Below are 22,612 nucleotides of genomic sequence, written 5' to 3'. Positions count from 1 at the left end.
TCAGAACCAGAACTGGTGGCAAGCTAAAGTCCCTCTGGACTTCTGCTAAGCGATCGGCAACCACATTAGCTTTTCCGGGTGGTACAATCGTAGTCCTTCAGGAACTCCATCCATCTCCTCTGTCGGAGATTAAGCTCCTTCGAGTGAAAATGTATTTGAGACTCTTATGATCGGTGAGAATCTCAAATGTGATACCGTATAAATGATGATAAAGCTTCGAGCAAAGATGATGGCACTAACTCCAAGTCATGAACTGGTAGTTCTTCTCATGCTCCTTCAACGAGAAGCATAAGAGACTACTCTGCAGTGCCAAACCCCAAAGAGATGCGTCGGTGTAAAGTACAACCATCCTCTCAAGGTAAAACCAAAGCTGAGCCGACACTAATCTCTCGCTCACCAAAGCTTGTCTCGCAATCCTCGGACCATGTAAACTTCACGCCTTTCCGGTAAGACGTGTCAGCGGCATAGCAATACGCGAGAATCCTCGACAAAGCGTCGGTAATATCCGCCAATCGACTGCGGATCTCAATCGACTACCGCTCCCAATCGGTGATGACCTCGATCTTCCGAGGATCAACCGAAATACCTGCTAGAAACCACGTGTCCCGGAAAACCAACGAGGATAGGCGAATGCACACTTACGAACTTCGCGGTGATGTCGTCAAGAATCAAAGATGTGCGAAGATGCATGCTCCTCCTCGGAGAGTAGACCAATATGTCATCAATGAAAACGATAACAAACTGATCCATTACTCCGAAAAATGCGATTCATCAAGTCCATAAACATTGGAGCATTGGTAAGCCCAAATGGCATTACCAAAACTCATAATGACCGTATCGGGTACGGTCTCTGACTCTCAGTGATGATATCCGGATCGCGGATCAATCTTAGAATACACTGATGTACCTCCGAGCTGATCAAATAAATCCTCAATCCGTGGTAATGGATATTTATTTCTGACGATGTAGTCAATACATAACCTCATGGTACCATCCTTTTTCTTGACTGGAGAACCCCATGGTGAAACACTAGGCGAATAAATCCCTGTCAAAAGCTCACGAGTTGAACCTTACTGCTCAACTCTTTGTCCATCGCCATACACGGACTTCGATGTCCAGTTCCGAATCACCTCATAACTCCACGGGAGGCAAGGCCTCCAGATACATTTGGGTATTCCGGACAACAGCGTCGGAGGCATGAACTAACGCTCGATCAGATCATGAAACGACCATATGATACGAGTACCGTGGCCGGCACTAATCTGCCTGTGTCCGCTGGAAACCACGAGGTTGGTTCGGGCAGGTGACCACCCTCGGCGGTAGCAGCGTAATGATCGATACGCGACGAATGAATCAAACCACATGCGAACATCTGTAGTATCATGTTGAGATAACAGTGTAAGTGCCGACATCTCTAGCGTAACGCCCCTCAGATCTCTGGGTGGCGTAAAGTATCGCAGAGCCGGAGAGGGAACAACGCACTCATCGCGCATCATACCAGAGAGTGCGCGATCACGTGTCATATGTAATCAGAAATGACGTCGGAAATAGCGGAAATGGACGGATACGTCGGAAAAGCGGATCCGAGGCGAGCATCCTCTCTGGTAATAGCATGAACACGACCTCTCTACGCGGAGGAGGTGCTGCCAATGCTGATGTCGGTCACGGCGTGTTGGTGACACGAAGCTGACTGTGGACTGTATGATATAACCGAGGATGATACTATCATTGTCAGGCCGATCACTACTACTTGCACAATGTTTGCAGAACTACGCTTTGCCCGACTTCCGATCTGTAGCATGCCAAATCTGCTTCTTGACTGCAGGGAGCTGCCAAATGTCATTGCTCTCTCGCCGTGACCTTATGCTAATCCGCTCCTTCTCCCTCGATGCCTGACCGTCCTCCAAGGCCGTGTCTTTGAGCCTTGCCGACACAATCTCGGCTTGGTGCCTTGCAATAAAAGCGCCCCAGCAAGAGCAAGGCGAGTGAGGTGATCTGGACCCATCCGAAACAATGAGTATCACGAAGGTGGTTGCCGGCTCGAGAAAGCCGGAGCGTCTTGAAGACGCCACGATTTACGAGGCTACGAGGCGCCCTAAGTACTCGACACCCCGTGACTACTCGAGGATGTCACACGCCGTCCGCTGGACTGTCACGATGTCGACGGTATGCTTTCTTTTCTGTCAGGATATGCCGAGCTAACTCTATCATCAAAGCTCGATTCAATGCATCGAGTAAGATGAAATCCCTAATCCGTACGAGATAACCATCCAATCATAAAGCGCATCGTGAGTTACATCTCATGACTAACTCGACAAAAGCCGGAGCGGAGGAATTGATATACTCGGTCCGCCTTCGACTCATAAAATCTGGCGAGACATCGATAGGGAAGAAACGGCTCAAAAGCCTCTCGAACTGGTCCATGACGCGCAATAATACCGAGTAACCCACCGGCATTAGCTTCATCCGTAAATGGTAGCGCTTTCTCCCACCGAACAAGCCGTATAGAAGAAAGTCGCTCCATAGTCTCTATCCATAGCCATACTGGATCGAGATCTCCGCGGAAAAGAGTGAAGCGAGTCTTCATCGACTCGGCCGGTCTGGAATCCTAGCTCGTGCATATGATATTGCGACAGTCGATACTACTGTGGCCGGAATAAGCGGAGGAACTCCCCAGTATATAGCATAAGCGTCGGTGATGAACAACGGAGTGCAGGTAATGGTACGATATGCCAAGAGGCACTGCCGGTATAGGATACAGATCCAGGGGTGGTAGGATACGTCTGAGATCACACATGGTACCCCGATGGTCTTGTAAGCAGGCGTGGATCTGGTCGGTGTGGCCAAAGTAGGTATCTCTATAGGAGCTATCGGGTTTGAGATGCTCCCGTCTGAGTCATCACGGCGGGCTCACTAACGATGGGCATCTTCGGAGATCCGTGGTCCTCGCGCGTGGTCGTCGGCACCTCGCGTCTGGTAGATCGTCTCATCCGTTAAATTAAATTACGATATCAATACCAATATAACAACATAAAATAACAACATACCTATTTACCGTAGTCCCCAATTTGACCTCGAAATTCGAACGCCATATAAATCCAAAACGGAAATCCAAAACATAACCATATCGAAAATCGATAATACGGTTTGACTAAGAAACACGCTAACCCAAATATCCGAATACCAACAACGGTGTCAGATAAATCTCCGAACACCAAAGCGGTATTAACCGCTCGATACGAATAAATTGGTATCGATAAATCCGAAAATCCAAAATACAAAAAATCCATGCTCCGATACCACTAAATTGTCACGCCCCGGAGGAGACCCTGTCCAGAAAATAATCTCCCCTGTACGGTGGACAATCGAAACTTTCTACATCTCATATACCACAGGCGGTTGGAATAATAACAAGAAATAAAACAATCACCACGTAGTTTATATATATATTCAGCCTCTGGACAGTATATAATAGTAAACAACAATAGTACTCGACTCAAAATCCACCCTACTCAACTACACTCGTAAAGCTCAAAACCGACGAACTCACCTCTTGGCAGGCATGTAGTAGAATAAAACCAAATCCAAATCCATCGATATAATAAAATCTATACCATGTCCATAAGTAAATAAATCCAGAACATAACAAGTGCAAACAGTCTAGAACAGAAAACCAAATGAAAACCCAATCACATCCTCGAGGTCTGCAGGGACCTGACAGCATCAACCTGAAAATATCAACAATGGAGGCGGGTGAGTCCAACACTCAGCAGGTACAAGTAAAGAAACAACACCTAGCACTAATCATGCGTATCTCACGATAAGAAAGATAAAATGCATCTGAAGTAAGCAGAGAATGTACTAACCAGTCCGAGTATAAGGTCAAGCGGTCAAGGTGGTATAGGAATCACCTGCATGTCAAACATAGGTATCAAACAATATGCAATATGCAGCAACCACAAACACAAGCAATAAATGCATCATGCATATGATGCCAATGACGCGGTCACCCGACGCCATCGATCATCTCACACACAATAGTGAGGCCGAGTGGGAGGGTTGTGACAACCGTGCACTCTGTCATCACTACTCATGAGTGACCGAGTGGGCGGGATGCTGTCGAGTACACCTATCCTCCTACCCCAAATCATAAATGGGGGCGCGCAATGCTCTCATCTCACGATGACGGGGAGGAATCCTGCCGGATAACACGTTGTGTCACACTCCCCATGAGCGGACCAGCGGTGCCTAACAGAGTCCCTGCTGCACACAGAATCGACCACTAACCCATGAGTGGTGGTGTGTGCAGATCCATGTAACTGGCGATGTGCTTAACAATAATGGAGCGGACTATCGCACAGCATGCAATCATGCAAATGATGCATGGCAATAATCATATAAACATCCTGACCTAATCCATATATATAGAAAAGTGCACCCTAGGTCAACGAATCATATCGAATCAAAGGTACACAGAAGGTATAAAAACCTAGGTCCTGAACATGGTGAAGCATGGTATATCACTACCCCCTATAAGCATGTATAAACAAATAAAATATACATGGGATGCAAATCAAGCAATCAATCAATCATGTATTAGAAATTGGGTAGTGACTAACCGAAACAAATAAAGGACATAATTAATGCAATATGTTAATTTCATTACTAAGCATATCAAAGACAAAAAGTCAAAAGTACCCGCCTCCAATAGAAATGTCCAAATCCGACATCGAGATACTCGTCTCGCGTCAAGGTCCTGTAATATTTATAGTTTCCAGGTTTAGCTAATTTCATATAGATAAAATAGCTAAATCAAATCCACGAGAAGCTAACATAAATCCAACAATTAACTAGGGTTAATTTACCTTAACCCTAATCATACCATCAGACCAATTCCACACCTAATCCATTTTCACATGATTACACCTCTACATAATCAATCACCTAATTCAAATGCATAAGAAATTATATATGTACCAATTCCTACCTAAATCAACTCATACATGATCAACAGCATATATTAAATTCCTATGCCTCACCTTAACCTCCACAGCGGTTCCTTGCTGCTGGATGGAAGTAGCTGCCAAATCCAAGAAAACTTACAGTAAACACTTCTCTTCAAGATTCCCCTACACTGTCCGGATCAAAGGTAATGGCAAGAGTGGAGACCACGGATCAGATTTAGGGTTCAAACATAGTATTCCAACAACAACCTAACTCAAGAAAATAATTCACTGATCTTACCTCACCCACAGCAGGGATGTTGCTACCAGAGAAAGGTAGCCGCTGGAAAATGGCTGCCGAACCCAAGAACAACCAACAGCAAGCCCTAATTCCTAAATCCCCCGAACAGCACAGCTTGGAGGCAGCCTAAACTCGGAAGAGGAGAAGAAAAATCGGCGCTAGGGCTCGGATGCCGACGGCAGAGGGAGTAGGGCGTGCAGACGAGGGAGGCGATCGGCTAGTGCTCGGTATCTCCACAGCTAGGGCGACAGGGGGTCGGCGGTGGCTCTCGTCACCGGCGGCAGAGATCGAGAGAAGGGCGTCGGCAGCGTTGTACAATAGAGTTTGCCGTCGCTGGCAGCAGTGGGAAGAGGAGTTCGGCTCTGGAGAGCGGTTAGGGCTCGGCGTCGGCTTCGGCACGCGCGGAAGAGGAAAGGGAAATGGCACGAGTTCGGCGTTGAGGGAAGAAAAAGAAAATAAAAGAAAATAAAGAAAAGGAAATGTAAATATAAACATTTCCTCGCTTAAACGGGGTAACCTAAACAGGCTTTTCCGGGCCCCGTTTTTGTCCCCGTTAACTCGTCCGTACGAGCTCCGAAAAATACCCGAAAAATTTCCAAAAATTCCGGAAAAATCCCTTATTAATATTCCCTATTTTTCCGGTATTTTACAATTGGCATGTTGCCCGATGACCCTTAAAGTTGCTACTGGCTGCTGGATTGTTGACAGTAGGGGGTAGGTTGCCGGGAGGGAGGCTGATAGTAGGTGGTTGGTCTCCGATTGGAGCAGATGATGCCAGTTGGGCGGGAGCTGACGACAACCAAGGGGGCAGCACAACAGCTGTCTGATGCTATTGAAGGATGTTGTCGGTGGCTATTGCCGATAGCAGAGGGTCTTGGATGCTAGAAAGTGGCCGACAACAATAGCACAACCAAAAGTTAGGCTGTTCGGCGGTGCAAGGAGGAGTTTCTTCCTTGTGCTTGTTGGCGGCGGCAAAGAGAGGGAGAGGAAATCTAATCAATATTAGGTTTTTCTCCAATGAATAATTAATTAATCTCTTCTACTCATAGAGGGGTATATATATATATATATATATATATATATATATATATATATATATATATATATATACCTCTTCACAATAATTTGGGGAGTAAGTCATCTTCCAAACCCAAAACTCAATAGCAACTTGATCCACTATCATTAAGATTGGTTCAAAACTAAACCACTCTTGGTTCATTATTAAACCAAATCAATTTTTGATTCATAACTAAATCAAAAGGGATTCAACCTTGCCTACAAGAGGTATGCCCCACTATCATGTTCTAATAAATATCTTCTATATTTGCATCTCGTTTGGTCTTACCAGACTTAGTCTTTCTCAATTTGAGAATCCAATTCTGAAACTTATTTTAAGTGTTTTGGACATACTCATAATGCATGCACCCCAATAAGTATCCTATTTATGTTGGTCATCCATAATTAACTATTAATTATAGATTGATCATGAGTGGCACCAAGTAGTACATCATGTCCCCCAATTAATTGAAAAATAATAGTTGATTCTTGAATAATTTTGAATCATTCAGCAACTACAGTTATTAGTGTGTTTGTTCATTTCACTCATTTTATACCTACTTGGTTCAAGACATGCTCTATGTGTCAATTCCTACTAGACTGACTAAGTTACACCTAGTCCAAGTAGTAGTTCCTTTATCCTGCAGATTCAAATTACTCAAACATGTATCCAAGAAGACCTAATCTTGATGTGTAATGCTTTGGCCAAACACTTAAAAGTAATAATCCTGACAAGAGATTATTGGGTATACATCTCCTTATAAAAGGAGTGATGAATCATCTGTGAGATATTCAAACACCTTTGTGCATATTGACTTATACTCAATCATCCCAGACTTACACCTCCTAGGAGATGCTTGCTAAAATGTTAAATTATGTCTCCATAATCAAGATTATTTGAATACCTCAAGTCTAAAAAAACTTATACTTGAGTTGTAATGAGATAACATGTCACATTTGATGAACTAGTTATATGTAATTAGCATACACATGTTAACTCTCAACATTCTAATATTTTTAGCTAATAAGGGCATGGTTAAACCAAGGCAAGTCTTATAGAATTGATGATGTCCAATCTCATCAATTCATCAACTAGGAAATATTTCAATATATACATAATTACACATGGAGAGATAACCACTAATTGTGATCTAATCATAAGTTTTTTCTTATGTTATGCATTGTATTGTAGATTTCATTAATTGAGTTTAAGATCAATATTATATACATATAGTATGCACATTCAAATAAGGAATTTTATTTATCTAATAAATAATACAATATCTAAGGCGATTGCCTTATGCCACCTCTCAAATATACTAATTGTATTGTAAAAAAGTTCTAGCATGAGCTTCTTCATCTTCTCCTAGTTGGTAATTTTTCCCTTACCCAATTTGTTTCGAGTTAATTTACTTGTAGCCACCATGCAGTTGCTCTCCTGTGCAATCTGGTTGCAACCAAGGGCACATGCTTGTCTTTAGGCATCTCTTTAAATCTAAGATTTTCTCTACAAAGGTCAGCCAATCAATCCAGTTAATCAGGTTGTAGGCTGCTAAGAAACTTAGGGATTTTAATTCTACGTCTATGATCCTACTCTATTATTACTCTATATTGCCTGCTGGGAACCTCCTTCTCATAAGCATCCCCCTCCTCTCTGTCACCCATTTCCACGTCCGAGTTTTTCCAATGATGGCCTTGGACCGGGTTTTTTCTATTTTGATTTTTAAACATCGCCTCTATCCTTTCAGTAAGTTGTCCCACAACCCCTTCTATCCGTTCCACCTGCTCATCAATTATCTATCAAACCTACTGCTTCATATCACATTCATTCACATTGTTGAAGTTGTTAATGCATTGTCTTCTCAGCGGCATCATTACGCAAGATCAGTTCAACTTTGATACCAACTAACACAGCACAAGCTATTGAATTTGTTGATTCATGCATGAAGGCTAGAAACCAATCTTTGACAACCTATTGATTTGAAGAGGAATACCAGGAAATAGAAAAATCAATGTTCCCAAGAAGGAGACGGTGCCTAGAAATAATATTAATTATAACGGTCTCAAAACAACTAAACATATGTTTAAATAAAACCAAGACCCTAACTTGAAAAAGACAAAAATACCCTTAGATACATGAAATTAAAAAATAATAAAAAATAATAAAAATGATGTCCAGAGTTTCTGAAAAGACCCTAAATGATGTTTTTAGATCCAAAAGTTGGTCGATTATGGATTCCACCTTGTAACAAATTTATATCTCTGAAAGAGCTTCAATTCAAAATAAGAATGTCTCATTTTGATATCTGAATTATAAGTTATGACATTCAAAACTTTGCTCTATCGTTTCCATTTCACCATGTCTCTTTTTTATCTTCCTCTTTCTCATTTGATTTGTATATTTATTATAATTTATTCATATTTACTTAAAATAATAATAATTTAATTTGAGAGTTTTCAATCATAATCTCTCTCATTTAATAATATTTATATATTTTATTGATATTAACCGCGTGGTTCAATATAAATTAACCCATTTACTTTAAATTTTTAATGTGAGGCTATTTTGCTTTTCTAATAAAGCTAATTTTTCAATTTATTTACTTTGAATTATCTAAAGTGTGCTATTCTAACTTTAACTCATTAATCTTATTTAACTCTTAATAAAGTACTCAGTGGTCTTATGCCATCTTTATAGAGACAATTTGACTTATATGATATATCCAATAATAAATTTATAAGGGATATAATTAACAAATAAATTATATATATATATATATATCCCACCAAAATTTAATAATATTAATATTAAATAAATAAATATTAGTACAAAAAATAAATAAAGATGGTTCATGATATCAGGCGAGATAGGGATTATCTGGGCTATTGAATTTATTAATTCAAGCATGAATATCAAATAATCTTCTAAAACCTATTGATTCTTAGAGGAATATCAGAAAATAGAAAAATAATAGCACTACCAAAAATATTATTTAATCAAAAATCTTCTCCTAAACATTAACTAAACAACCCCTCATATAGACCAAAAACTCTAAGATGTGCAAGAAAAGAAAAATCTTGATAGAAAAGAAAAATCCTAATAGAAAAGAAAAAAAAATCCTATACAAATTCAAATTTTAAATAGACTACAAATCCTAAAATGTAAAAGAGGGAAATTACCAAAAATATAAAAAAACCAAAAATTATAAAAATGAATAAATTTCTAAAAATAATGAAAAAGATCCAACAAATCCTCTTGCATCATCAGTTTAGGGTTTAATATAATATTTCTCTTGATCTACTTGTAAGGTATTATTTACACTTGTAAGAATGGGATTTTTTTTAAAAGTATACAATATCTAAAAAAAGTGGCCAAGAAGAAGCAAAAAATGAATCTTATGAACATTTATATCAAAAATTAGATACAAAAGAAAAAAAAAGATATTTACTAAATAGCTAAAAAGAGAGAGGGGAAGACAAGATTTTTTTCTAAATAAGATGTATTAAAGATGAATGCAATAGGGTACTCCTGGATGACGAGGAAATAAAAGGGCGATAGAAGAGGTATTTTCATCAACTTTTTAATGAAGGTTTAAGTGAACAACTTAACTTAATTAATTTAAATAGGTTAAATGAATATAGAAATTTAAGTTTTTATTATGGAATTTAAACTTCAGAAGTAGAATAAATTTTAATTAGAATGTAAAATGGAAAATTAGATGGAGCTGATGATATCCTGTTAGAGGTATGGATGTGCTTAGGAAACAAAGTGTTGAATGACTTATAAAATTATTCAACTTGATATTAAAAATAAAAAAACCTAGTGAGTGGAAGATAAGTACTCTAGTTCCCTTATATAAGAACAAAGGAGACGTATAAAATTGTGCAAACTCTAGGATATTAAACTAATGATTTATACCATGAAACTTTGAGAAAGAGTAATAGAAAAAAGAATAAGAAATGTGACTACGATGACTAAAATCAATTTAGATTTATACTTGTAAGGACGATAATAGAAGTTATACATCTTCTCAAGCAATTAATTGAAAAGTATCGAAAACAGAAGTAAGACTTACACATTATATTCATTGACCTAGAAAACGCATATGATAGAGTCCCAAGGGAAATTATATGAAGAATTCTAGAAAAGAGAGACATTAGTATATCATATATTGAATTAATTAAGGATATGTATAAGGATCTAATGACAAGGGTGAAGACTTCAGGTGGAAGCATTTTCCATAAAAATAAGGTTACATCAAAGATCAACTCTAAGTCTCTATCTTTTTACACTAATTATAGACGAACTCACTGGACATATCCAAAATATGGTACTGTCATACTTGTTGTTTGTGGATGATATTAATTTGGTAGATGAGGCACGTGAAGGAGTAAATGCTAAATGATTCTATGAGGCACGTGAAGGAGTAAATGCTAAACTCGAATCATGATGAGAAATGCTAGAAGTAAAAGGTTTAAGCTTAGTAGAGTTAAGACAAAATATATGAAATTTAAATTTAGTAATATTAGACGTAATGAGATAATTGTTAAGATAAGAGATGATGAATTATCTATAACTGAGAATTTTAAGTATTTAAGATCATTTTTGTAAAAGGATGAAGGGATTAAGAGAGATGTCTTACATGTATAAAATATAAACAGAATGATTGAAATGAAAAAGAGCATCAGGTGTTTTTCGTGATAGTAAAGTACTTCTAAGACTAAAAGGGAAATTTTACAAAATGATAATTATACCTGCTATATTATATGGAGTTCAATGTTGGGATATGATTTGAGCACATGAGTAGAAGAAATGAGGATGCTAAGATGGATGTGCAATATACAAGTATGGATAAGATAATAAATGAAAATCTTAGAGAGAAAGTCAGAGTTGCATCTATTAAGGAAAAATATTGGGAGACATGTTTAAAATAATACAGAGATGTATGTAGACCACCAATATATGCTCCAGTTAGGCGATATGGAATTATGATAAATGTGCATATCAAATGAGGAAGAGGAAGACCAAACACTTGGTTAACAACAATAAAATAAGATAAAATTTATTTAAATATAAATAATGATATAGTAGGGGATATAACTCAATAACTTAGAAAGATCCATATAGTCAACCCTGCCTAATGAGAAAAAGGCTTGGTTATTATTGTACTTTGGCTTTCAGACTTTTTAGAAGTTCAAACAATCAGATTGGGAGAAAGTTACAAAAAGAATGTAACTTCTAAAAGACGAAGTAGAATATTTAAATATCGAAGTAACTAACAAACTACATGATTTTAATTTCCTTTATACCTAAGTGGATAGATAGACAATTTACATAAGTTCACTTTTTTTTTAATTTTTAATTTTTTGACATTTATAAATTTTTAAATATATTTTTTAAAAAATATAATATAATTAATAATCTAAACTATGAACCGAGCCTTAATCAGTAGTTCTGAACTATGAATGATAACTACCTTTGAAGGTTAAGTTAAGGATTGAGATTTTCTGAGCCGTCGATTTTGAACCGTGGTACATATCGATTTCTGAATCTCGAAATGGTGAATAACCTGCAATCTGAAAACCCAATGGGTTGGCTTGTTCACATTCTAGAATATGGGGCAAAGCATCAATAAAAAGCACAAAATTTTGTCCAAATGGCTGCCTTTTATGAGTTTGATCCCCAAGATTATGTCCGAAAGAGGGAGGGACTTCCATGTATATCATCAATTGGGACATACCAGATTATACTTTGGAATTTTTTTTGATCATCCAGCTTACATGAACTCGCACACAAATAGTAAGTGTCGAGTGGTGAGTAATTTAATCTTCAAGTTGACTGTATTCTATGAGTGTAGGTTTCTATGAAGACCCACTTGTCTTGTTGAACTAACAATAAACATGAACAATTTGAATAATGTGGAAAATCTCTCATTTGCAAGATTCCTTTTGCCTTTTTGATCTTAAAAGACATGGCAAAATCTCGAAACGTGGCACGCAGGTCTATTGATTCTTTGGTTTGAGTTTATTGGCAGTATAGAACATTCAATTTTTCTGGCTAATCTTCCAAGTGTAGGCTGACATTGTTTCTCCACTCTGCAATTGATTGCAGCAGTTTTCTTAAAAATCCAAAAGAGAATATGAGGCTTACGGTAGCCATAGCCATCATATTTGGAATTGTTTTAGGTTTCTTTGGTGGAATTTCATTCCCATCATCGAATGTAGCAAAGGTACATTTCCACATTTGCAATGTTGTAATACAGTAGTTTGCATAAACACATCAGCTGCTTCATATGGCAGCTCCGCTTGAATAGTAGCATCACGCCATATATGGAGGACCGGAAGTCAGGCCTTGAAACTCAAGCATTGTTGAGCCATACTTCTGCTTCAGCACATAGTCACAACAGGAACGATTCATTACCACCTTATGACGATTCTCAAAAGGTATTTGTGACATTTAGTTATCTTCTTATATGTACATTTAGTTACCTTACGGTCTTGGCATAGTCTCCCAATTGGCTCTATAACATAAAATTCTTCTAGAAACTACAAGGATCAATTAGTAGTTTTTTATTTTAAAGATGACTACGTGGCCCCACACGAACATAGACAACAACTTATATAAGGTCCTCAGCAACTAAGCTAGTTAGCAACTCTCAAGGATCAATTACCATAAGCAAGGATAATTATGTTAAAATTAAAGGTTGGGAAATCACAACACAATTATGTTAAAATTTTAAGGTTGGGGAATCTCAGCACATAAGTTTAAACTCTATTAGAAATCACAATCATAATAATCATAATTGCATAAGCGTATCAAAATCTATAATTTGTTGTCAATTTTGGATCATAATTTTCAATTTACAGATTTCCTTAACATCCAAAGAATTTTGTTGATAGGGTACAAAACATTAAAACTGTCTCTGCAAATTAGAACCATAACCTATATTTATAATTACCTAAGTTTATTTATTTCTAATTTGATCCCTCACCAAATCAAAAATTACATATGTCTTATCCACACTATTATATTTTATGACAATTAAGCCCTTCAAGTCAATTCTTTAATTCTAAATTAGACCACATTAATTTATTACTTATTTAATTGATGTCACTAGATATTTATAATTATAATTATAATCCTAAAATTTTAATGATCTTCCACTATGTAATATGTGTAAACTTATAAATGTGTTAACTTTAATGGGCTCAAACTTTTTTCATTATAGTCATAGGGTTTCCTTAACAATCTCATTCATTAATTATATAGATATAGGATCAATATAGTGTTTGTTATATCTATCACAACTATCAATGGTCACGTACATTATTACATTAAAGATGACTATGTGGCCCCACACGAACATAGACAACAACTTATATAAGGTCATTAGCAACTAAGCTAGCTAGCAACCCTCAAGGACCAATTACCATAAGCAAGGATAATTATGTTAAAATTAAAGGTTGGAAAATCTCAACACATAAGTTTAAACTCTGTTCAATTCTTAAAAAATCACAATCATAATAATCATAATTGCAGAAGCATATCAAAATATATAATTTGTAGCCAATTTTGGACCATGAGTTTCAATTTGTAGATTTCCTTAACATCCAAAGAGTTTTGTTGATAGAGTACAAAACATTAAAACTATCTATGCAAATTAGAACCATAACCTATATTTATAATTACCTAAGTTTATTTATTTCTAATTTGACCTCTCAATAAATAAAAAATTACATATGCGGTATACATACTATTATATTTCATGATAATTAAGCCCTTAAGTCAATCCTTTAATTCTAAATTAGACCACATTAATTTATGACTTATTTAATTGATGACACTAGACATTTACAATTACAATTATGATCCTAAAATTCTAATAATCTCCCACTAGGTAATATGTGTAAACTTATAAATGTGTTAACTTTAATGAGCTCAAAACTTTTATCATCATAGTTATAGGGCTTCCTGTCACGCCCCGGGGAAGTCCCTGTCCGAAGAAATTTCGGCAGCACCTCCCCTGTACGGGTGACAATCTGAAACATTTCTACAGGCATAATATACATCAGCCACAGGCGGCTGGAATATATCATAACCACGCAGTTATATATGCAGTCTACTCGGCTGATATCACAAAAATACAACCATGCAGTTATATATAAATCTAACAGCCCACTCGACTGTACCAAAACCAATCACAGCGAAAATCTAATAGACAACACATACAACTATAAACGAAGACTGCTAGCCGGCTAGACTTACACCACACAACAACACAACAATCCGGAAACAAAACCGGAACACAAAGCCAAATACACACATATCATATACCAAGATAAAAATAAACAAAAATACGGAGACTAGTCTTCTAATGTGACGTGGGGACCGACAGACAGGATACTCCAAGCGACTCCATAAATAACCTGGTACCTGAAAAAGATAGTGTCCACGGGGGGTGAGTTCAACAACTCAGCAGATACCTAGTTGACATGTATAGTAAACTATAACAAATGGTAATAACTATGGAGTACAGTCTCCTGGACAAAAGCTAGAAGATGCACAATAGAAAAGGCTGAAGAGAACTGTACTCACCAGGGCCTCCTATCAGAATAATCAGGTCGTCAGACCGAGAGTATCATAAATCCTGTATGCATGTCAAACATATGCATCCATCCAAATGCAGCATATAAATGTAATAAACACAATCAGTGAATGCATAAATGCATATGATGTCAATGACATGGTCACCCCTGACGCCAGTCAGCCATCTCACACACAATGGTAAGACCGAGTGGGTAGGGCTGTGACAACCGTGTACTTTACCGCCACTGCTCCTGATGAGTGACCGAGTGGACGGAATGCTGTCAGAGTACACCTATCCTCCTACCCCAAATCATAAATGGGGGAGCGCAATGCTCTCATCTCCCGGTGCACAATGACGGGGAGGGATCCTTGACGTGCTACCACGCTGCATCACACTACCCATGAGCTGACCAACGGAGCACCGACATAGCAAAACTGACGTGCTACCACGCTGCGTCACGCTACCCATGAGCGGACCAACGGAGCACCGACAGAGATGAAACTGGCGATATGCTTAACAATAATGGAGCAGACTATCGCGCAGCATGCAATCATACGAATGGTGCATGACACTAAGCATGGAAAAAATCCTGAACAGCATAGCAATATCCATATATATATAAAATGTGTACCATAGGACAATGAACCAAATCAAAGGTACACAGAATCAGATAAGGTATCAAAAACCCTAGGTCCTAAACATAATAAATAACATGGTTGTGTCACTACCCCTATAAGTATGTATAATCAGATAAGTACTAACATGATGTGCATAACAAATAAACAAACAAGCATGTAACAGATCGGGTAGTGATCAACCGAAGTAAATAAGAAACACAATCATTGCTATTTGTTAAAAACATTACTATGCATATCAAATGACATAAAGTCAAAGTACCCACCTCCAATCGAAAAGTCCAAACTGATCCAAATACGATGTCGAGATACTCGTCTCGTGTCAAGGTCCTGTGATATCAAACATACATTTTTTATTTAGCTACAAATTAAACGAATAGCTAAATAAAAATCCTTAAAAATAATTTAGGGAAAACCCCTAAACCATAAACCTCAACCTTCCTAAATTAAATCCAACGATTAACTAGGGTTAATTGCCTTTAACCCTAATTATAACATTAGATAAAAAATCTAAAGCTAATCTAATCTACATAATCCTACTAACCCTATAATCCATATTTATACTAACAACAATGTATTTACCTCAATCCAAAACTCACCCAGATATAGTGCTTTCTCCGTTGGTCGTTGTTAGAGGTACACGCTGTGATACCACTCAGATTTGGCAGCTCCGAAAGTTTTCCCTCACTGCCGAAATAGAACTCCAACGGTGGGACAGTGCTAGTTCTAGCAAGAAGCTACAGTTTTCCTCGGATCTGGCCGGAAGTGACGAGATCTCTGCGCAACTCAGTTTGGTTGTCAAATTTAGTAAGAATAACACCTACTCTTAAATCCAAATACAGGAGGAAAACCTACCTCCAATCCGGCCACTGGAAACCCTAAATCAGCACTATCATAGAGAACTTACGTGACTGAATCGGGCAAAGGGGAGAGATGTGCAGGTGAACTTGAGCCCTAGGTCAAATCTGCACTGCTCGGAAGAAAGGAGGAGACAGAAAGGGGCGCCGGCGGCCGGCTGTCGTCGCTAGGGTAGAGGGAAACAGTAGCGCTAGGACACAGGGGAGGTCGGCGGTGCCATTGGGACCTCCACGGCGAGGGGTGACGGGCGCCGGTGGCGTTGTCAGGCAATGATGAGAGGTAGGAGGACGACTGTAGCGACGGTGGTGCGATGAAAAAGATAAGGAGGAGAAGAGTCGGGCGGAGGCTAGGCTTCCCCTAACCAAGAGCTTAAATCGCGAGGAAGGGGAGTAACCGTTGCGTGCGGCACCGGTTAGGGCTAAGATCGGTGTCGCGGGGGGGGGGGGGCTCGGGAGGAAAGGCACGCAAGCGCGTGGGTTCGGCGGGGGAGAAAAGGAAAGGCACGCGGGGGAAAACGAGGGAAAAGAAAAAATAAAAGAAAAAGGAAATAAAACTTTTCCTTGCTTAAATGGGTAGGCTAAACAGACTTTTCCGGGACCCATATTTATCCCCGTAACCTTGCCAATATGAACTCCGAAAAATTTCTAAAAATTTTGAAAAATTCCCTTATCATTATTCACCATTTTTTGATATTTTACATTCTCCCTACTAATAAAAATTTGATCCCCAAATTTCATTATTTACCATCAGCAAGTACTAACAATAGACAAAAAGTATAAATGCTGAACAGTAAACTGAATCAAATACCTCAAGTGAAAAGATGGGGGTATCGAGCTCAGATAGTATCCTCGAGCTCTCAGGTAGTCTCTTCATCCGAATGATGCTGCCATCCGACTTTAACCAGTCAGATAGTCTTTTTCCGCAACTGACGCTCTTTCCGATCTAGAATCCGTACCGGAATCTCCTCATAAGTGACGTCAGGCTGAACGAGAACTGATATATCTGTCAGCACATGTGTCGGGTCGGGTACGTATCTCCTCAACATAGATACGTGGAATACGTCGTGAACGCCTGCCAGGGACGGTGGTAGTGCCAGCCGGTAAGCTACTGCTCCAATCCTCTCTAGGATCTGGAAAGGGCCACTGTATCGCGGAGCTAGCTTACCTCTGAGGCCAAATTTCTTCACCCCTTTCGTGGGTGAAAATTGCAGAAATACATGGTCGCCGGTAGAGAACTCCAGGGATCTGCGTCTCCAATCTGCATAACTCTTCTGGCGGTCCTGTGCCTCTAACATCCTCCGTCTGATAGTACGGATCAACTCTGTCTCATGCTGAGCTCTATGAGGTCCCAATAGCTGGGCCTCCCCAACCTCATCCCAGAGGTTGGGTGTCCGACAAGGCCTACCATACAACGCTTCAAACGGTGCCATCTAGATAGCCGAATGAAAGCTGTTGTTGTAGGCGAACTCTACCAATGGCAAATGCTCCTCCCAATTGCCTCCAAAATCTAGTACACAAGATCTCAGCAAGTCCTCTAGAGTCTGAATAGTCCGCTCTGGCTGTCCATCTGTCTGCGGATGGAAAGCTGTACTGAAACGGAGCTGAGTGCCTAAGGCCTGCTGCAGATTCTGCCAGAAATGAGACGTGAACCAGGGGTCTCTATCCGAAATAATAGTCAAAGGGACACCATGTAATCTGATGATATCCCGACAATACAGATCTGTCAATCAATCTAGGGGATCAGTCCTCCGAATCGCTAAGAAGTGCGTGGATTTGGTTAATCGATCAACGATTACCCAAATCGCGTTATGGCCTCGTCGTGTCCTTGGCAAACCCACCACAAAGTTCATAGTAATGTGTTCCCATTTCCACTCAGGAATAGGAATCCGCTGAAGTAAACCGGTAGGTCTCTAATGCTCAGCCTTCACCTGCTGACAGATCAGACATCTCACTACAAATTCCACGATGTCTTTCTTCATACCATTCCACCAGTAAGAACGCCTCAAATCTCAATACATGCGGGTCCCGCTTGGATGGATCATAAATCGAGAGCGATGAGCCTCTTGAAGTAGCTCCTGTAAGACCGGATGAGATTGAGGTATGCATAATCTGCCTCGGAAGTATATAACACCCTCCTCGTCTCGTGTGAACTCGGTCTGCTGCCCGGAAGCTATCTGGCTGCCTATAAATTACAAATGTTGATCACCAGCCTGAGCCTCTCGGATCCTCGTCCTGATCGATGACTTAGCAACCATGGTAACAAGAATACCCTGCTCTGTCTGTCCCTGCTCCTGAAGGCCTAACTCGGAGAAATCCTGAACCAAGTCTGTGACTGAAACTCGGTGGCAAGCCAAAATCCCTCTGGACTTCCTGCTGAGTGCATCGGCAACCACATTAGCTTTCCCCAGGTGATAGCTAATGGTACAATCATAATCCTTCAGGAACTCTATCCATCTCCTCTGTCGGAGATTAAGTTCCTTCTGGGTGAAAGTATATTTGAGACTCTTATGATCAGTGAGAATCTCAAATGTAATGCCGTATAAATGATGTCGCAAAATCTTCAAAACAAAGATGATGACAGCTAACTCCAGATCATGAACTGGGTAGTTCTTCTCATGCTCCTTCAACTGTCGAGAAGCATAGGAGACTACCTTGCCGTGCTGCATCAGAACAGCGCCCAAACCCTGAAGAGACGCGTTGGTATAGAGCACGAATCCGTCCTCTCTAGAAGGTAAAACCAAAACTGGAGTCGACACTAATCTCCGCTTCAGCTCCTGGAAACTGTTCTCGCAATCATCGGACCACGTGAACTTCACGCCTTTCCTGGTAAGGCGTGTCAGTGGCATAGAAATCCGGGAGAAACCCTCGACGAACCGTCTGTAATATCCTGCTAATCCCAGAAAACTGCGGATCTCCTGAACTGATTTCGGCTGCTCCCAACTGGTGACAGCCTCGATCTTCTGAGGATCTACTGAAATACCTCTGCTCGAGACCACATGTCCCAGAAAACCGACTGAGGATAACCAGAATGCACACTTGCTGAACTTAGCGTACAGCTGATGTCGTCGAAGAGTCTCCAAAATTGTGCGAAGATGCTGTGCATGTTCCTCTTCGGAACGTGAGTAAACTAATATGTCATCGATGAAAATGATAACAAACTGATCAAGATACTCCAGAAAGACGTTGTTCATCAGATCCATAAATACCGCTGGAGCATTGGTAAGCCCAAATGGCATTACCAAAAACTCATAATGACCGTACCTGCTACGGAAAGCTGTCTTCTGAATATCAGATTCTCTGACTCTCAGCTGATGATACCCGGATCGCAGATCAATCTTAGAATACACTGATGTACCTTTGAGCTGATCAAACAAATCCTCGATCCATGGTAAGGGGTACTTATTTCTAACGGTCACTGCATTCAGCTGTCTGTAGTCAATGCATAATCTCAGTGTACCATCCTTCTTCTTGACAAATAACATCGAAGAACCCCATGGAGAAACACTTGGGTGAATAAATCCCCTGTCCAAAAGCTCCTGGAGTTGAACCTTCAGCTCGTTCAACTCTTTTGGTGCCATACGATAAGGAGCTTTCGATGCCGGTGCGGTCCCTGGAATCAACTCAATAGCAAACTCCACTTGCCTTCTAGGAGGCAAACCTGGTAGCTCCTCTGGAAATATATCTGGGTACTCTCAAACTACTGGCACATCGGAGAGTTGCGAACTACTGCTGTCGTCAGTACTAATCAAAGATAGCAGAAAACCCTAACAATCATGCGATAGCAGCTTCTGAGCCTGAATCACTGAAATGATCGATATGCCATCGTCTCTGATGCCAGTGAAATCCCACGAGGGTTGGTTCGGAGGCCAGAATGTGACTACCCTCGTCTAGCAATCAACAGTGGCATGATATGCTGACAAACAGTCCATGCCAAGAATAATATCAAAGTTGACCATTTCCAATACTAAAAGATCTACCGTAAGTATCATGTTGCCAAAATCTAACAGGCAACCTCTGACCTCCTGGGTGACATTCAATGTATCACCGGACGGTAGAGAGACGGTCAGTCGTTGCAGTCTAATAGCGAGTAATATACCAATCTCCCGCATAAAGGTACAGGATATAAATGAATGCGAGCTACCCGTATCTATCAGCATATCAGCAGATAATGCATAAATAGGAATCGTACCGCGGAAAATGATCCGTCGGCTTGCTGCGCATCCTCTCTGGTGACCGTATGAATACGCCCAGTCTCTGGCGGAGGAAGAGGTGGTAACGCTACCTGCGACTGCTGCGTCTAGGCAGGAGCCTGCCACTGAGGTGGTGCTGGATACTGCGCCAGAGAAGTCTGAGAGGGCGGCGACTGATACTGTACCGATGGCTGGGACTACGTCTGATACTGCCCTTGGGTCAGATAATAAGGTCCCAGAATGGAGCTATGGGGTACTATGGGAGTACTGGGGTACTATGGGAGTACTGGGGTACTCCTATCCGAGCATGACAAATGCAGCTGCTGAAGGGGAAGCTGTTCCCTGCAGGTGGTGTGAGAGTGGAAATCTCCACCCTCCTCGTCGAGCCCCTGACTGACTGTGCTGTCCTCCCTGAGCAGTAACTCCGGGAGTAGTATGCTGAGCCTTCTGCGGGCAATCTCAACTTTAGTGCCCAGGCAATTTGTAATAAAAGCAAACTGACTGTCCCAGAGAGCAGGCTGGGATGATGTGATCTCTGGACTCACATCTGAAACAGCGAATGTCGCTGGCGGTTTGTTTCCGGTTCTGTTGTGGAGACCGGAAACGTCCTAAGGAAGACTACCCTGACTTCTGAGGCCTACGAAATACCCCAGAAGTATCCTGATCTGGCTGACTACGCCCGCTCTGCTGCTGTGTAGCCTGTGGCTACTAGATCTGTCAAGATGTCTGACCTGGCTATTTCCTTTTTCTATCCGAAAATGCTCTCTACTGAGCTGACTCAATTATGAGGGCTCTGTCCAAAGTCTCCAGGTAAGATGCGTTCCCAAAACCGGCAAGCCTTACTTGCAAATGTCCATCCAGCCCCTGAATGAACTGCTGCATACGTGAACTGTCCTCAGCAACTAGCTCTGGAAAAATCTGGCCAATCTGTCAAACTCTGCATTATACTCTGTCACCGACCGATTGTTCTGTCGCAGACTCAAGAAATCCTGCCGGCGAGCCATCTGCTAAGCTCGTGGGAAGAAGCGACTCTCAAAATATCTCATCCATTAATTATATAGATATAAGATTTGTTGGCCCCATGGCGACGACTAGAGGAGGGAGGAGGGGGGGGGGGGGGGGGGGGGGCAATAGCCTACACAGTAAAAACAAACAAAATCCCTTCTCAAATTTTATAGCTTTATTAGTCTAACATTTGCATACAAAAAATAAGAGACTGAAAAAGAAGAGACACAAAAGGGTTACTTGGTTTGCAATCAGGGGATTGCTAATCCAATGAAGTTGAAGCTCACTAAATAATCTCCTTCAGGTGGAGAATCCTCTTACAGTAGTTGAAGCACTCAATTATAGAATAAAACTAAAGAGCAATTAATTATAAGTGTTCTAATGACCTTCTGGGACTAGGGTTATATTTATAGCCCTGGTCGGGATGCTTGGAAGGGTTTCAGGCGCCTGGAAAGGTTCCAGGTGCCTGGAAAGTTTCCAGGCGCCTGAAGGGGGATAAACTTTTATCCCCATCTTAACGGGATGCACCACGTCACGTTTGGATAGTTTTTCTGGTCCGGGCGCCTAGACCAGTTCCGGGTGCCTGGACCGTGCTGAACCCGTATCAGCGATGATGCCGAAACAAGGCGCCCCTAGGCTATCCCAGGTGTCCGGGCACCTAGACTAGGTCTTGGCACCCTGATAAAAAGTCAACATTTTGTTGACTTTTTAGTCCCGATCTCCCGCTCTGGTTCCGCTCACATTTGTCCAGGTCTTTCGCTTCGATTCCACTCGCTTGGGTGATTTCAGCCATCCGGAATAGGGCTCATCCGAACTCAATTTTCAGCCTTCTCGAGTAACCTTCCGCTTCGGTTCCACTTGCTTGGGTGATTTCAGCATCTGGAATAGGGCTCACTAGAACTCATTTTCCGGCCTTCTCGAGCAACCTTCTGCTCTGGCTTCTCGTCACTCGAAAATGTCGTGTGCCTCTTTCTCGTCTGCCCGTGTACTCTTCCGCAGCATCTCGTCCCTTAGACGCTCGGTAGATGCACCGAGCC

General features: G+C 40.6%; 1 protein-coding gene and 1 long non-coding RNA gene across 5 annotated transcripts in view; one reads left to right on the top strand and one right to left on the bottom strand.

Annotated features, from left to right (window-relative positions):
* The window catches only part of LOC121980583, a 91,261-nt gene that overhangs the window by 28,722 nt on the left and 39,927 nt on the right, over positions 1-22,612 (top strand). For 3 of the 4 annotated variants that reach the window (XM_042532687.1, XM_042532684.1, XM_042532686.1), the window contains exons 2-3: positions 12,413-12,530; positions 12,601-12,744. In XM_042532687.1, coding sequence (XP_042388621.1) covers positions 12,441-12,530; positions 12,601-12,744 — 234 coding nt within the window. In that variant the 5' untranslated portion in view covers positions 12,413-12,440. The remainder of the gene's footprint in view (positions 1-12,412; positions 12,531-12,600; positions 12,745-22,612) is intronic. The other variant, XM_042532685.1, reaches the window with a different exon arrangement.
* Positions 5,040-5,369, bottom strand: LOC121980584. The gene is made up of 2 exons (XR_006111600.1): positions 5,245-5,369; positions 5,040-5,134 (listed from the first exon to the last, which is right to left on the bottom strand). It is a non-coding gene; the product is annotated as an uncharacterized LOC121980584 (long non-coding RNA).

This window comes from Zingiber officinale, chromosome 5A (assembly GCF_018446385.1).
Source record: "Zingiber officinale cultivar Zhangliang chromosome 5A, Zo_v1.1, whole genome shotgun sequence".
Taxonomy (NCBI): domain Eukaryota; kingdom Viridiplantae; phylum Streptophyta; class Magnoliopsida; order Zingiberales; family Zingiberaceae; genus Zingiber; species Zingiber officinale.
This window is presented reverse-complemented; position numbering and strand designations above follow the sequence as displayed.